The 18,078-nt window shown below is 37.4% G+C and overlaps 1 protein-coding gene across 1 annotated transcript; it reads left to right on the forward strand.

Moving 5' to 3' along the window:
• Nucleotides 1-3,691: 3,691 nt before the first annotated feature.
• On the forward strand, nucleotides 3,692-6,531 carry LOC134272717 (collagen alpha-1(XII) chain-like). The gene is made up of 5 exons (XM_062754918.1): nucleotides 3,692-3,795; nucleotides 5,134-5,688; nucleotides 5,787-5,852; nucleotides 5,930-6,035; nucleotides 6,214-6,531. The coding sequence occupies exons 1-5, from the start codon at nucleotides 3,735-3,737 to the stop codon at nucleotides 6,431-6,433; spliced, it is 1,008 nt and encodes a 335-aa protein (XP_062610902.1). The 5' UTR covers nucleotides 3,692-3,734; the 3' UTR covers nucleotides 6,434-6,531.
• The last annotated feature ends 11,547 nt before the right edge of the window (nucleotides 6,532-18,078 follow it).

The following is an 18,078-nucleotide window of genomic DNA, read 5'->3' on the forward strand; positions in this document are numbered from 1 at the left end:
GCACAAGTTAATGACGTCACAATTAGCATTTGGGAGGTCATATGAGAAAAACGGTTTGTGTCTCCTTACTGCACGGAATTTCTATGATTCAGAAAGAATGAATTTTTATTTTTTATATCACTTTCATATTTTAGAAAAATATAGGGCTTAAATTGTATTGAAACTGTACCTTCTTCTTTTTTGGCCACAATTTGATCACAGTAGAAGCGGCGTCTACATGTGAACGGAGGATGAGGCACGGGAAGGAGAATAAGAAACTTAACAAATTCTGTTATCACTGTATTTTTCAACTTTCTATTCCTGAGCGTTCAAACAAGAATGACGAAACATGGGGATTTTACACGCAGGTTAATGTACAAGTAGCACTCCATTGCTTTCAAAAAAGTAATTTTTAAAAGTTCCTTAACGGGTTTACCAAATGTGGATACCTCAAAGGAAATTTTTTTTCAAAAAAAGAAATACTTGAATTTTACTTAATGATAACATCAAAACTTTTCCCCCTCAATTTCCGAAATTAAAGAACGTTTTCTCTGGCATCACAAATGACGACTGCTGCTTCAGTGAAAAAGAAACTCGTGAATTGCTGCGGCCATCAGTGTACAATTTCTTAATGTTTTTAATGTTTTTCAAGGAAAAGCCCCTTCTTATCTTAACGAACATCTTTTTTTATTATTATACCCCCCGCTTGAAAAGCGAGAGGGTATATAGTAATCGTTAATTCCGTCCGTCTGTACGTCTGTCCGTCCGTCCGTCCGTCTGTCTGTCCGTCCGTCCGTCTGTTACGCTTTGGGGTACCCATCTCTTATCCGCAACTCCTCTCATACCACTGAATGAAATTTGATGAAACTTTCATAGAATGTTTATTACACATTTCCATTGTGCACCTCCTATTTTACTTTTTGATCTGACACATATTTTGGGTTTCCCGGCCACAGCAAACATGGACTTTGCCATTACAACTATATGGAGGCGGGGGTATCATTTAGTGAGCTCATCGCTCACAGTACCTCTAGTTTACTTTGGTCAAATTTTAGTAGTTATCATACTAGATCAGCCTCAAATGCAGATTTTGTTGTACCATCAATTAAGCATAAACAATCTGATTCTTTTTGTTTTAATGGAATCAGAGATTGGAACATGTTACCTGCAGAAATTAAACCCGTTTTGAATACTGGAAAAAAGTTTGCTGTTAAAAGGAATGTCAAGAAATTTTTATCAGGAAGGGGAATAACCCAGTGTAAAAGCCGAGTCGTGTTTTTATTAGTTTTGTTCTTTCTTATCATTAGTTGTCTAGATTACAACCATGTGAAGATTTGGTATATAAACACTACAATTCATTTTTAAGGATCTGTGTGTTGTCAACTTGATCCCACATCTTAGCATTAGTATTTATATTTTTCTGTTCATTTTAGTTAACATCAATTTAAATTTAAATGTATGAGTATAAGGACCCCATTGGAAATAAGCCTTTGGCTTTCATGGGTTATCCTTGGTATACAAACGTGAATGTGAATCATATTCATGTCCATCGATTTCCGATATTTTATTTTAATTCTTTTGTTTAGTGCCAAACCTTTATATTTTATATTGTCAAAAATGCATTGTAATTACGCATATGTAGTATACCAAATAAATATCTATCTATCTATCTAATATTTTAGAATTTATTATTCTGATCATTTACAACCAAAAAAAATGTCAAAAAGTATCTATCAATCCAAGCATCCATTTTTTTTTCGAATCACTTCTCCTTAAAGTCATCATAAGTTCTTTGGTTGTTTTGCCTAGTCAGCAACGACAGTTTATGAAGTCAAATGCTGACTGACGTTTTTCATACTAAAAGTAAGACAAATATTTACATACGGAATTGTAGAAGGAATTCTTCGTTATTTCTCTATCATGACAAGGAGAACACGGCGGGTGTGCTCCTCCATGGCACTTGATCCCACCTCTGATGTTTTATAGGTGTATGTTAGCTTTGCTCTATATTTGTATTGTTTGATGGTCCTTCAAGCTCAATACTGTTTGTTATCTCCATATATTTCACATAGACTACATGCCGCCACGCTTAGTTGTTAGGCCCTGTCTGCTTTTTTTTCTGAAAAGAATTTGTCATTAATTTTGATGGGATTTTTTCCTCCAGAATGCGGGGATATTAAACTTCGAGATGATTTAAGAACTTGGCTTTTGTGAAGCAGCCGTTTTATAGACTAATTCTCTGGCTCCCTATTTCGAAAATAAAATACATGGAGAACACTTTAACGTACACTTTTCAAGATCAAAGGTCCGTTCAAACAATATAAACCAGAGCAAACACATACATCTGAACATGACTAGAGCTCTCTAAGACACCAACCTTAAATTTCCTATTCCCTATTCCCTATATGATCTTAAATACAAAAGATATGAAGATAAAGAACATTGATCAATGTTCTTGATGTGTATATATGTCGATAGCGAACAGTATTCAAGCTCAAAAGTTCACTGAACAATACAAATAGGAACACAGCAAACACAGACCTTAAAACATCAGAGGTTGGTTCAGGTGCCAAGAAGGAGTAAACATTCCCTGCCCATCGGTCACACCCGACGTGTGTTCCTTGGCATGATCAAGTAATTTATGAGAAAATCCTTTGACAATTCAGTGTATAAATAATGGAGGGACTTTTAGAATTAAAAATGTCATTCAATCTTCGACTTAATGATAGATTGGTTTTGCTGACTAGATTGTAATATCGACCCAATCCTTTACGAAATATTGACTATAGACATGACTGGTGATGTCTTTGATTAATTGATTTGTTTTTCAATAGCTTGTCTCGTTTCAGAAATTTTTGTACCTATGGGTATAACATGCTCTTGCATATCGAAAGAACTGTGAGAAATAACCACTTTTGCACATGTTACATACCGGGTATATAAAAACGACAAGTAAACTATTAATAGAAAAGTTGAAATCGTCACGTTTATCGTAAGGTTTTATCGTGATGTTTCCACTGGCGTCTTATCCAGGAAAATATCTAAATATGAAACAGACAAACATGGCAATATTTTAATATACATATAATCATCTCATAACTTAATGAAGGATTTTATTGTTTGCAAATGTATATTACCTTTCACTTGTTTTACACGATTCTCTTAAGACTCAAAAGAACTTAGCAATATGTAAAAGATTTAAAAGACAGAAGAGGAAGTGTAATGATACTTAAGAAAATTTTGTTTTAAATGTTCTATGCACTGAAAGGTTTGTTTACTATGGTTAAGTTTGGATCAGACTAGTATATATAAAATGCATATTTGTTCCTCTTTAAAAAAAGCTTACAGATTGAAAACAAGGTCAAAATCGTTTTCAAGCATTCTACTCGTTGATCAAAACAAAATAAGCAGAAAAAATCAACCTGTTACAAAATATTCGATTTTGATATTGTTTCAACATGAAGGGGAGATAATATAAATGAATTTGCATATCCCAGGCTTAGCCCCATGCATTGCTAATCCACACCGTGTTATTACTATTGGAACTTTAATTTACAGTAATCCTCGCAATGAAATGACAAGTGGGTCATTGTTTCGCGTTAAACCTGTTAATTTTTAATCCATTATTGTTCACTGAAAATACAGATTGTACATGAACTGCACTTCAGTGCCAAAAGTCTTCTTAGTTAGCAACGATGATATAGTTTGTTTTCTTTTTTGATTGCCTAAGAAAAGTGTAATTGTCCGTTAAAACAATGAAAATCGGTTTCCTTTTTGTCATATTTTACCTTGTTGGAGTATGTGCCATATATAAAGGTAGGTCTGAAACAACTCTAATCAAAAATGCTCTTGGTTAGTCCTACCGCTACTCTTATAAGAAACACATTTGTTCCCTTTCATCTTTTTATACATTACTACAATGACTAAAATACTTCCATCCATCTGAATGATTTCTTACAAAGTATAATATGCTTTTATAACATCTAAGGACCATTACACACTAGAAAATCTTTAATCAGTTTCAAAAAATGCTATTTGATCTACATTTCTGAACAACTTAGATGTTTACCGACTATATTAGTACCTATAAAGTTAATCTCCTTAGTTGTAATTCTTTTTTACTGCCATATGATGTTGATAAACATCCTTTCCTATTATCTAACCATTACAAGTCACCATTTGTGTCTTATCTCAGGCGTGTAGGAGTTCATAACTGACCTGAGTGCACTTGAAAGCCTATTGTATAAGAATCAGAATGAAATATGAATAATACGAATAGCAGTCATACCCAAACGTTCATTTTAACACATTACAAAGTTTGAGCAGAACAAACACATGACCAAAACATCAGAGATGGGATAAGGTGCCAGGGAGGGGTGAGCATCCCCTGTCGACCGGTCACATCCGTCGTGTGCTCCTTGTCATGATCGGGAAATAAAGGGGAAATCTGTGGTCAATTCAGTGTGTAAATAATGGCCAAACAATTAGTATGAAAAACTTCAGTCAGCATTTGACTCAATTATAAATTATATTTGTTGACAAGGTCATTGCATCGACCATAGACCTTACAAAATGATGACTTAAAAACGAAATTGCTGATATTCTTGTTTCATCAACATGTTTGAAAATAATTTACCGATTTTGAAATGGTACATACGTAAGGCATGCTCTTTCGTATCGAATCAACTGAGATATATAAACCCGTATGCAGGTGATTAAGCATTTTTTTTATTTTATGTAGCATTATACCATCAGCTGCATGTGGAGTCCATGCCTCCAAGTTGATTCATTACGCAAGAGCAAGTGCACTGTTAGAAACATTTCTTCATCAGGCAAGCCGACATTCTCAAGTCGATACAATGAATGTGTTAGCAAATACATGTATATTCTATCGAATGTTGAGTGACTTTTTCATACAAATGGTTATGCTCTTGCTTCCACGTTGTTTCCGTTCATCCGATTATGTCAAAGAGTACACAACAGATATGACTGATTAACAAGGAAGTGCTGACCCTTCATGACTCCTGATTCTACCTCTTATGTTTAAGAGGTTGTTTTCTCTGTACCCAATCTGTATTCATAATGGAGTTGTGAGCTTGTTAACTGTTTGATACCTCCGTGTATTATCTTGAGTTATTTTTTTTTTTAAATTAGATATCGTGTTAGTGATCGATACATCTGACAGTGTGGACGCAACAGATCTAGGAGATGCCATTGATTTCATTTATAACGTCACAAAATGGATAAAAATAGGTCCCCAAGACATTCAGGTGGCCGTGGTAACTTACGCTAGTGACGTCAAAGAGCAGTTTGACTTGGATGACTATGTCGTTAATTCTACGTTACTTAGTGCCATTGAACGGCTAAAAACGACTCTCAGGACTGGGGGAGGAACATACACGTTTGACGCCCTGACATACGTCAAAACTACGTCATTCCTGTCCATGCGTGGAGCCAGAAATAACTCCATGAAAGCCGTTCTAGTAATGACTGATGGACAATCAACAAATTATCCTCTGACTGTAAGAACAGCCAACGAGCTGAGGTCAGATTTAAATGCAGAAGTGTTTGCAATCGGGATCGGGGAGGATTCGAAAAGAAATCCTGAGATTCAGGGAATAGCGAGCGATCCCGACTCCTATTACGTGTATTATGTAGACTCCTTTGATTATCTATGTAGTGTTGTACCGACCCTCGTACCAAAACTAGGTAAGACAAAAACTGAATAAAGGTAGAATTGTAGACTGTATAGATTTCAGAGAGTTTAGGCACAATATTTAATGCAAGCTTCACATTGAAATGTTTAGATCCCGATGCTGGTCAGGGAATCTCCACTTGCCCGACGGAACAAGAGGTGACGACCCCACAAATGGGTAAGTTGATTCATTTAAGCTTTCTTAATATAATTAATAATTCTCTTATTTGCTCATGTTCTTCATTTTACCTTCAGCTAAGGCTTCTTCGAATTCTGACGTCATCATTGCCACTGTTGTATTGGTTGCGGCTGCACTCCTTACTGCCACTATCACATCCGCTGTTATCATTGAGAGATCCACGTAAGTATTCCCTGCCTCTTGTGACTCTAGCAAGATAGGATAAATAAAATTAATTTGCCTTTCATTTGTTTTATTTACATATTTAATTAAGTTAAGATATTTTTTAAAATAAAATATTTACAATGTGTTTGAATCAAATTTGAGGAAAATGAGGTTTTTTTTTTACTTTGATGGACAGGCGAGCTGCACCCTATTTGTCTCTTGAGAACCAGATCTCCACCATTGTAAACCAGTACGGAAACGCCCCTCTAGGGGAATCCCCAGCTAACTTCGACTCCACACAGCTTTCCAGCACACCGGACCTGGGACCTCGCGAAATCAACCTTGACATAGTGTCCCCCACTGAACTCCCGCCTCGTCTGGATCCGCTCCCCATCAGGAATCTGGAACTACTGTAAAGACAAGAACGAGAAATGAAACGGGACTGCTATACATATAGAAGTTGTCTGAACAATTTATGATTTTGTCAAAAATACTGTCATTAATATTGTTTACAATATGGGATAAAATCCATCGGTTTAAAAAGATTTTTAGCTCATTTGAATTCGAGAATCAACGATTTTTTTAATCAAAATGTTATTCTATGTAATTGACTATCTGTCTTTCGGTTCTTTTATCTTTTACATTTTTAAGCTTTTCCACCAGAACCACTGAACCAATTTAGCAAATAACACGAAGCAACCGTTTATAAAGGGCATTCTTTAACCCAAAAGAGCTTTAAGCCTCCTTCCGAAAGAGAAGGGGGTAAATATTACATAATGGACACAGGTTGGATTCTTTAAGAAATCGTTTTCCAAGAACCAATGAATTAGGAAGGATAGAACTCTTGTAAATTTGCTTTTTCGATGTCGATTTTAATTTCAAAAATCAAGGCCACCTAGTTTTGATAGGCTACAATTGGAAATTCAAGGTTTTGTCGGAACACTGGGGAACTAGTGTTAGTTTACGATTCATGTACATGATCACATCCTGTAAAATAATAAGGTCGACATTATGTATTTTCAATGTGTTTTAAGATACTAAAAAATATTTCAAAGTTTTTCTTCATGGTCATCTTTGATGATGTATTCAGCATATTTTACTGGGAAATTTGAATCGGGAAATAATGTTGTTTATATAAAACAACCAAAGAGCATTTCTTTGAATAGAATACTTGATTTACCAAACTCTGTAGAATGAGATTCACAATAAATATGTACTGATCGTAATTGACTTAGATTAACTTTCTATGGAAACTCATTCATCATTGGTCAAAGAGGAAAAAGTATACAACAAGAGAGTGAGATGTCTTTATGTGTGGGTTCAAGACTGATTTACAACAACACACTCAATAAAAATTATCCTTGATTTATCATAAAGCACTTATATGCAATTATATAGGAATGATATTCGAAATACTGTAGACGTACTTTTTTCCACGGGGTTAAAATTCCGCGGAATCTCAATTTCTGTTTAAACCGCGTGTAGAAAATTACGCGGATTTTCTAGATTGTCTCTATATATGTCTTACATTTATATTAAGTACGCTTGGGCAAACTTCCGCGGTAAAATTGTGAGCGCGTACATGGTTTAAATTAATATCAAGCGGAAAAAAGTACTTCTACAGTATATGGAAACAGCGAACAGTATTTAAGCTCAAAAGTTTAATAAACAATACCAAATAGGAGCAAAGCAAACACGGACCTCCGAAATAGATAGATGGGATCAGGTACCATGGAGGAGTGAGCATCCCCTGTAGACCGGTCACATCCGTCGTGCACTCCTTGTCATGATCGGGAAATAACGTCAATTCAATGTGTAAATAACCGACTAACAATTAATATGAAAAACGTCAGTCAGCATTTGACCCAAAGATAAATTGTATTTGCTGACAAGGTCATTGTATGGACCAAAGAACTTACAAAATGATGACTTAAAACGAAATTGTTGATATTCTTGTTTCATCAACTTGTTTGTCAATAATTTACCTCGTTTTAGAAATTGCACATACGTAGAGCATGCTCTTGCGTATCGAATCAATTGAAAGATTGAAACTCCGTATGCAGGTGATGAAGGTATATTGCTGCATAAATAAGAATATAGATTAAGAATATATCTATTTTTGAATTTTTGAACTGATTTTTCTTCGATACAACAGAAAGAAAAAAGAAATGTGGTGTATAGCTTGCACTGTACAAAATGTTCTGGTTTGATTTTTTAAAAAAAATATTTTAATTCAAGTTTTCAGTAAATGTATTTCTCGAGGTTTGTCAAATCATCATCGTCCTTTACACCTTTTTACACAACAAACTTCCTCCACTCTTGTCAATCCTTGGCCAGTCCAGTTAGTGATCCCCAAGTCTGGTGCAAGAATTTCCTCTTGCTTTCAACTGTCCATCACACTGATGTTCTAGGCCTTCCTCTTTTTGCTCTCTCGGGTCAAATGCAGTGCAGTTTCAATACGGCATAGATATAGAATAAAGATTAAGAAAATAAAATCAACCTTAAGGCCTTGCAATAGTTTTTATATATAAAAATAAATACTAAATCGTTTTTTACTGCTAATAATGGACTTCAAGGTATATCTTAATTGATTTCAATACATCATGACCATTTTCCTTTACACCCTGTGGTGTGTAGGGCAGCAACAATTAACTTCCTCCACTCCTGTCTATCCTTGGCCAGCCTATTTTATGATCATCAGTCTGGTGCATGACTATCGTCTCTCTTTCCACCGTCCTTCTCCATGACCCTCTTGGCCTTGATCTCTTTCTTAATACTTACAGGGTCAAGTGCTGCAGTACCGTTCTTGTTGTTGACTGGTTGTCGTTTCTTACAATTTATCCTATCCAATCTTCATCTGCGTTTAGTTTGATACCTAAATGTCCTGCTCTGCATCTACTCAGCTGGTCTTCGTCTGTAATCATCTCAGACCAATCCTGAGAAAGAATGTGCTGTATATATTGATTTTTCTCTTCACAAAATGTTATGGTTGACTTTTTAAAATATCTTAATTCTCCATGTGATGTGTACGGCAGAAACAAACTTCCATCACTTTTGTCAATCCTGGTTCAGCCTATTTTATGATCACCAATCTAGTGAATGGCTTTCATCTCTCTTTCCGCCGTCCTTCTCCATGATCTTCTTGAACTCCCTCTCTTTCTTTTGCCATGTGGGATCAAGTACAGTGCTGCTCATGTTGTTGACTAAGGTTCTTTTCAAAAAACATGTTCTATCCATCTTCATCAGCGTTTGGAGGTGATAGTACGAAGTCCTCTTATTTGCATCTGCTCAGCAGGTCTACATTTTTAATCTTTTTGGGACAGAATATCCTAAGTATTTAATTTACTGCACTGTACTCCAGAGGGCAAAAAAGCGGAGGGGTTCTGCCCAATTTTCTTCTTTCTTTCTGTTGTCAGTAGTGTTCCATGTTTGTCCTTGGTATGTCATCTTGTGTTTCCTCTTAATTTTCGACGCACTCGTTTAATGATCTTATAATTCTCCCTTGATATCCCCCTACTGCCATCTCCTCTGCCTGAGCTGCAAGTTGGTCCATGGCTTCTCACTTGTCACGGCGTGCAAGGTTTCTTCACTTTTTTGTGGACCTCAATATAAATGTATATCTCATCTTGTCTCTCGCGAAGTCGTAGGAGCTTGATCTTTTTCTTGATTTCCCTTCCCTCTTCAGTAGCAAACACAGTCTGCTCGAGAAAGGTAAAGAACGATGCCTGCTGGAATGGAGGCCATAAAATGGCATAATGATAGATTGATGAGTGCAAGATTGAAGGGCAAGCATATCAACACGTACCACATTTTAAATACAATGCTACGCACCAACCAATAACAGTATGGATAAAGACAAAGACAACCTCTACAACTAGCCACAGGCAGAGTCAGAGAAGACCCCAAGGTACAACCTCCTTGTCATCAACGGGGATCTAAATGCCAAGGTCGTAAAAGACAACATCGACGATGAAAGAGCCATCGAAAAGCACGGGGTTGAGACCAGGAGCAATCAAGGCGAAAAACTGATGGAGTCCTATTGATAGGAGGAATCATCTTCACTCATCGTGATATTTCTTATCTGGAACTCGCAAAGGGGAAGGATCAGGAACCAGATTTATTATTTAATGATTACTGGTAAGTGGAGACGCCCTACTAGTATCTCCACTAGATGTTATGTTCAAGAGGAATGCAGATATAGGCAGCTACCATCACCTGGCCCCAAGACCATAAAGCGCTGAGAATATACTTAAGTCAAAATTTAGATGTTGGATATTCTAATTATTATTCAATGAACACGCCTAAAAACTTTCAAGTTTGTTAAATATTTGAATACAAATATAACTTGACAATTTTGTTAAAAAGTTACATTGATTTGAAATTTTGACTTAAGTCTATTCTCAGTTTATGGTCTTCGGGCCTGGTGACAGCACTCATGAAAATCAAAATCAATCTGATAAAAGTTGAGACAAGGCTTAACACTCAAATGCAATTCTACACTCACATACTGAGGGACAGCACCATGAAATCTGCCTTCATCAGCGATTTAAGAAGATGCAAATTCCAAATCTTGCTAGACAGATCGGGTGAAGGTGAGGAGACCATGTGGGCAACAAATGTGGAAGCAAATGCAAGTTGTCATATTGTACATTGAAAGAAACAAATAAAAAGCACCCATCGCAAGAAAAACCACCAATAAAGACTGAACCCAAGAAATGACTGATGGTTACTCCTTCATGGCGTAGGTTGTGATCTACCTTTCCCAGAGAAGAGCACAGTTTATCCACCCATGTTTTTTTTAAATCGTCTCATTTCAGATGTTACTTTGCCAGCTTGCCTGTCTCGTGCCTTACTCACATTCCAATGTCAACATCTGATTTGTTTTAGCAGTGCTCAGGTCTTCCCTCAGGTAAACCCTGGAGGACAGGTTTGTTAGCCCCTCAATCTGGTGGACTAGGGTAAATTGTTTAATATGGTTTCTTTCCCTTGGATCTATGGCTTAATGTGGCTCAAAAGTCTAGATCCGTCCGTGATTTTTTGTTAAAAGTTTATGTTCTCCTATGGGTAGGTGCCTTATCGGGATAAAGCCGCCCCCATCAAGATGCACATTTCTCCGTGGCACAGACATAGTTGCCAGAAGGGCGGTCGCTCCAATAACCTTTAGGCATTACATGTAACTCCAGATTTCTGTAGGATTTATTCCTTTGCTTTTCCTTCTCCCAAAGATACCAACAAGGTGATAATTCAGCGCAATTAACCCATTTGTGGGAACAAGGATTGTAGTCACCAGCACTGGGATAAATATGCAATCAATGGTTCCCAAACATCAAGGGAAATAAACAACGCCTTCATGCAGATGGCTGCCGACCTAAACCTGCAGCAAGTAGTAGATATCCCGACCAGAGGAGAGAACATCCTGGATCTACTTTTAACATCCCATCCCGGGCAACTTAGTTAATGTAAGACCATCCCACCACTTGGTAACAGCGATCACGATGTGGTACTCCTAGATTTCACAACACACATATCTCGACCACGGCCAAAGAGGAGAACCATCTATCTGTGGAAGAAAGCCAATACTAACGGCATTAGAGACGAGCTCCAGAGTCAATTAGATACCTTCACACATACCAACTTTGAAGATGTTAACAGCATGTGGGGGTACATTAAGGATCTTATATTAGGAGCTGTAAAACATCACGTACCATCTCGACGCACACTGGCTAAACATACCCACCCGTGGATGACCTCTGAGTTAAGACGCCTATGCAACAAGAAGCAGAAAGTCTACAAACGTGCTAAGCGCAGTAAGGACTCGAATAAGCGATACAAGGCACTCAAAGGGCAACTACAGAGAGAATCTAGGAGGGCACACACAGCTTACTTGGAGGATGTCGTCAGCGATGACCTGCGTACCAATCCTAAACGGTTTTGGACTTATATTAAAAACAGGAAGCAGGATTCATCCCAGATCGTGACACTGTAGTCCAAAGACGGTTTCCTCCGTAGCAATACTGCCCGTAAAGCTTCGATTCTGAATGAGCAGTTCCAATCTGTCTATACACAAGAGGACTTGAGTACTCTACCCGATCTAGGACATAGCCCCTTCCCTACTATGGACAGCATAACCATTAACGAGAAGGGAATATTGAAACTATTACAGGGACTACGCCCATTCAAAGCTACTGGACCCGATGAGATTCCAGCGTTCATCCTGAAGCAAAGTGCAGAGTCCATAGCCCCATATCTGACAAGGATGTTCCAGCTTTCCTTAGATCATGGTCAGATACCAGATGAATGGCGTAGAGCAAACATCGTCCCTATATATAAGAAAGGGGAGAAACATCAACCATCAAACTACAGGCCTGTCTCCCTAACATCAATAGCCTGCAGACTCCTGGAACATGTTGTACACAGCACAGTTATGGACCACTTTCATCGGAACAACATCCTCTGTGATGAGCAACATGGCTTTCGAGCCCGCCAATCATGTGAGACACAACTTGTTATATCACTGGACCAGTTAGCCAGAAACATGGACCAGGGACACCAGACAGACGTAATACTTCTGGACTTTTCAAAGGCTTTTGACAAAGTCCCCCACCAACGTCTCCTACTGAAATTGGAGCGCTACGGAGTGTCAGGTACCACTCTAGGATGGATAAAGGACTTCCTAAGTCGGAGAACCCAATCAGTGGTACTGGATGGGCATACATCTTCACCGTTGGATGTCCTTTCCGGAGTGTCACAAGGAACTGTCCTGGGACCACTCCTTTTCTTAACCTATATCAACGACCTTCCTGAGTGCACCAAATCAGACGCCAGACTGTTTGCAGATGACTGTCTCGTCTATCGACAGATCCGAAACCAGGGAGATGCAGACAAATTACAGAAAGATCTCACTGCCTTAGAAGGATGGGAGAAGAAGTGGCAGATGTGCTTCCATCCCGAAAAGTGTACAGTCATTCGGATCTCCAACAAACAACCACTGCAAACATCATACACCCTGCATGGTCATCAGCTGGAAGTGGTGGAGAGTGGTAAGTATCTTGGTGTTACCATCTCCCAAGACCTACAGTGGAATAATCATATACACACTAAGATAGGGAAAGCTACAAGAACCCTGGGCTTCCTGAGACGAAACCTTGGCCAGTGCACACCAACAAGTAAAGCAACAGCGTATACTGTACCATGATCAGATCATCGATCGAATATGCGTCACTAGTGTGGGATCCCTACCAGACCAACTTAACAAAGGATTTAGAACAGGTACAGCGTAGAGCGGCCAGGTTCGTCTTTAATCAGTACACGGATACCTCCCCCGGGTGCGTAACATCTTTACTTGAACAACGAGAGTGGGACTCACTCCAGCATAGGAGAACAACACATCGATTAGTCCTATGTTACAAAATAAGAAACCGCCTGGTGGACATCAATCCAGACAAGTATTATACACCCGGGGACAGAAGAACTAGAGGTAGCCATAGATACAGACAGCCTCGTGCCACCAAGGAGGTCTACAAGAATTCATTCTTCCCACGGTCGGTGAGAGACTGGAACCGCCTACCAGAGAAAATTACAGCAGCCCCTAATATTCAGGAGTTCAGGACTGGAATAAACAGCGTCCCCTGGACCCAGCTGCAACCCTGGTAGACAAGACAGCCACAGTGTATATAGTTTTATCCGTTTTTAAAGAGGAAGCCTCCTGTTTTTAACCGAGCTGGAGTTATTAACACTCTGTATAGAGTTCAACTCCCTACCGGAAGAAGAAGAAGATATCCACTTACCGGTAAGCCTGGCTAGTCTCCTCAAAGACCTCGAGGTTCTGCATGAGAGGCTCTACCTGGAGAAATAAAATTTTTGCTTATTTTTTACAGCAAACTGCTACAGTAACACAGAGTGAAATTGTAAGTAAAAGTGACAAGCACAGACAGACAAAAACTGTACGTAAAACACAGCCTTTTATCAGACGAGGTTGATCAAAGTAGAGAATTAATACATATATGTGTCTGATTATTTAAAGCAAAAGTACTAAGAGAAATTCATCAATGCAAGTGTAAAAGACATGATGGTTTGGGTCAAGCATGTAGATATCGGCCTGGGTAGCTCAGTCCATCGAGCATCTGACTCATGCGCGGATCTAGAAGGGGGGCGTGAGTCCGGAGCCATGCACCCAACCCCCTCCCCAGGAATTTGCACAGCTATTAAATGTTTATACTAACACAACTAAAAGTGACCTCAGATCCCCCCCCCCCGGTAAAGTAAAGAGCAGATCTGTGATAAGTTTGCTTGATAATAGGTATGGAGATGATTTAGAAGTCTAGTACCTATACTCTCTCTCTCTCTCTCTCTCTCTCTCTCTCTCTCTCTCTCTCTCTCTCTCTCTCTCTCTCCGCATTCCATTTCATGATTGAATTCAACTTTTCCACTCGCTAAGCCGAGTTAATTTTGACGCTGTTTACGGAGACTATAGAAAATAAAGACTCGTATGCCATATATATGTGTGTGTAAATCAAAATTTTCTCGAAGAAAACATACTTGGTATAAACAGTTTGTCATTGTATTTCCTCTGAAAGTGTAAATGAGTGCGATTCTGGGGGAGGGGGGACTCCGTGTAATTCGGAGTTACATACCTTGTGTACTATGGGTTAATGGATTTAAAAAATTAACACTGAAACAAGTGTCTATGATCAGCACCCGTGACGAGTGATACATATTCATGTACAGGAATCAGGGACCTATATACTAAGTATATAGGTCCCTGCAGGAATATATAAAAATTTAGATCAAAATAGAAAAAAACAATTAACAAATTTTGACCAACCATAGGGGCTTTATGCAAAGTGCATATAAAGGAAAAAATAAATGATTTTATATATATATATATATATATATATATATATATATATATATATATATATATATATATATATATATTCATTCAAATTCTTCAGACGTTTTACTTTGAACATTTGACGTTAAAATGTTATGGTAATGACGTTGTCAACAATACAATGACGTCACAATGAATGTTCGGGAAACAAGGAAAAGCGTATATGTTGAACATATGAGAAATAAACATACATGTATATAAAATACAATAAACTATGCTAAACTGTTCAAAGTTGGTTTTAAAGACTTAATAAAATAAAATAAAAGAGAAACATTTTATAAAATAAAATAAAAGAGAAACATTTTATTAAGTCTTTAAAACCAACTTTGAACAGTTTAGCATATATTGTAAATACATGTATGTTTAATAAACATAGAAACATTGTTCATTGTATTGTTGACAACGTCATTACCATAACATTTTAACGTCAAATGTTCAAGGTAAAACGTTGAAGAATTTGAATGAAATTGTTATGATATATATATATATATATATATATATATATATATATATATATATATATATATATATATATATATATATATATAGGGTCAGAATTACCCGAAATGCCAGCAAAGATCAATAACAAAATTTAAACAATAATTTATTTACAGTAATATATAATAAGTATATGAAACATAAAGTACAAACTTAGCAAGAATCTAAAAATACATACATCAGAGTGTCCGTTGCTGCACACAATGTCCCAGTGAAATTATATCCCAGTAATACCTCAATGATGCTTATACGACAAAGATTATCTATGCATCGAATTGACAGGGTATTTATACAGTAATATAAATCTAGAATATTCTAGAAATTGTAAATACATGATATTACTGGAAAGTTCTGGACATGCACAAAGTTCAAGAATGTTCTAGAAAAATGACCGAACATGTTGACCACTCTGGAATGTTCAAGAAACTTAATGTTACTAATAATATACATGATGAAATAATACAAATACAACACACCTCACAACACCTCCCCCCTTAAAAAGTTTGAATGTCAATGAAAACTTATATTGTTAAAATGAAATATATGTACATTAATACAAAATCATATATGTTCACGATACTCTGGACAAGGCATCTGCAATAACATTGTCTTTGCCTTTGATATGCTTAATTGTTATGTTGTATTCTTGTAACAACAAACTCCATCTAGTCAGTCTTTGATTTTTGTTTGACAATTTATGCAAAAATGTCAGGGGGTTGTGATCCGTATATACAAGAATTGGATGCAAAGTAACATTCAGATAAACATCAAAATGCTGTAAGGCTAACAACAAAGCAAGGCATTCCTTTTCAATGGTGGAATACTTTTGTTGACATTTTGTAAGTTTCTTTGAAAAATAAGAAACAACTCTATCTACCTTATCACTATGTTCTTGAAACAAAGCTGCCCCGATTCCAACATCACTAGCATCAACAGTAAGCTTGAACTGCTTAGAAAAATCTGGAGTTGACAGAACTGGGTTGCTCATAAGGACAGATTTGATTTTATGAAATGATTTTTCACAGTCCTTTGTCCATTCAAAGTTAACCCTCTTTTGTAAAAGATTTGTAAGTGGACTAACAACTGAGGAAAAATTTGGACAAAATTTTCTGTAAAACCCAGCCATGCCCAAAAACCTCATTAACTCTTTCTTGTTTGTAGGAATCGGGAACTTTGCAATAGCTTCCACTTTAGCCATAATTGGTGTAACATAACCTTGACCTACTTTATGACCTAAATACTCTACATAAGCATGACAAAATTCGCTCTTCTCAAGGTTCACAGTTAAGTTTGCTTTAGCTAAAATGTCAAATAAAGCACGCATGATTCGGAGATGTTCGTCCCATGTGTCGCTGTATATGACGACATCATCAATGTAGGCCTCGCATCCCTCGAGGTCTTGAAGAAGGGAGTGAATCATCCTTTGGAATGTAGCCGGTGCGTTTTTCATGCCAAAAGGCATTACTTTATACTGATAAAGTCCATCTGGTGTAGCAAAAGCAGATATTTCTTTTGCTCTTTCTGTTAACGGCACTTGCCAGTAGCCTTTCAACAGGTCAAATTTACTGACAAATTTGGCGTTTCCAATGCTGTCAATACAGTCATCAATTCTAGGTATTGGATATGAATCAGTTTTGGTAACAGAATTCACCTTTCTAAAGTCTGTACATAATCGGTAGGAACCGTCCTGTTTTGGTACAAGAATACACGGTGAGCTCCAATCACTTTTACTAGGTTCAACAATGTCATTGTCCAACATGTACTGCACTTCCCTTCTTAGGTACTGCAATTTTATTGGATTGAGACGGTACGGATGTTGTTTGATAGGCAGAGCGTCGCCAACTATAACATCATGACAAGCTGCATTAGTTTTCTTTGGAACATCCGAGAAGATTTGATGGTACTCATTCATCAAGTTTTTAACTTGTTCTTTTTGGTGAATGTTCAAATGTCCAAGTTTGGCATCAAAATCAGCCAAAATTTCTGAGTTTTTCAAGCGGACACTCTGATTACAATCTTTCTCATTCATTTCTACACTCGTATCACTTTCAATACAATTTTGAACAGTCTTAGCATTGGCTAAAGTGGAAACTGGTTTTACAGAATTTCGGTCACACCTTTCAAAATACTCTTTTAACATGTTAATGTGACAAACCCGTTTCTCTTTACGTCGACCTGGTGTCTTAACTACATAGTTTACATCACTGATCTTGCTTTCAATTTCATAAGGGCCATAAAATCTGGCCTGTAAAGGATGACCAGGAATAGGTAAAAATACAAGAACCTTATCACCTGGCTTAAACACCCTATTTCTGGCATCTTTGTCATACCACATTTTCATTTTCATCTGAGAACTCTTCAAATTTTCTTGTGCTAATTTACAAGCATTGTAAAGTTTTTCTTTGAAATCAGACACATAATCTAAAAGATTAAGATCACTAGTCTCAGTCAGCCACTTTTCCTTCAACAATTTCAAAGGACCTCTAACTGTATGACCGAACACCAATTCAAAAGGACTGAACCCAAGAGACTCCTGGACTGCTTCTCGTGCAGCAAATAGTACAAGATGAACCCCTTCATCCCAGTCTTTCTCATACTGGTAACAATAGGTCTTCAGCATTGTTTTTAGGGTTTGATGAAAACGTTCTAGCGCTCCCTGGGACTCAGGAT

This window comes from Saccostrea cucullata, unplaced genomic scaffold (assembly GCF_032062105.1).
Source record: "Saccostrea cucullata isolate Sc308-1 unplaced genomic scaffold, CSIRO_AGI_Scuc_v1 ctg8307, whole genome shotgun sequence".
Taxonomy (NCBI): Eukaryota; Metazoa; Mollusca; class Bivalvia; order Ostreida; family Ostreidae; genus Saccostrea; species Saccostrea cuccullata.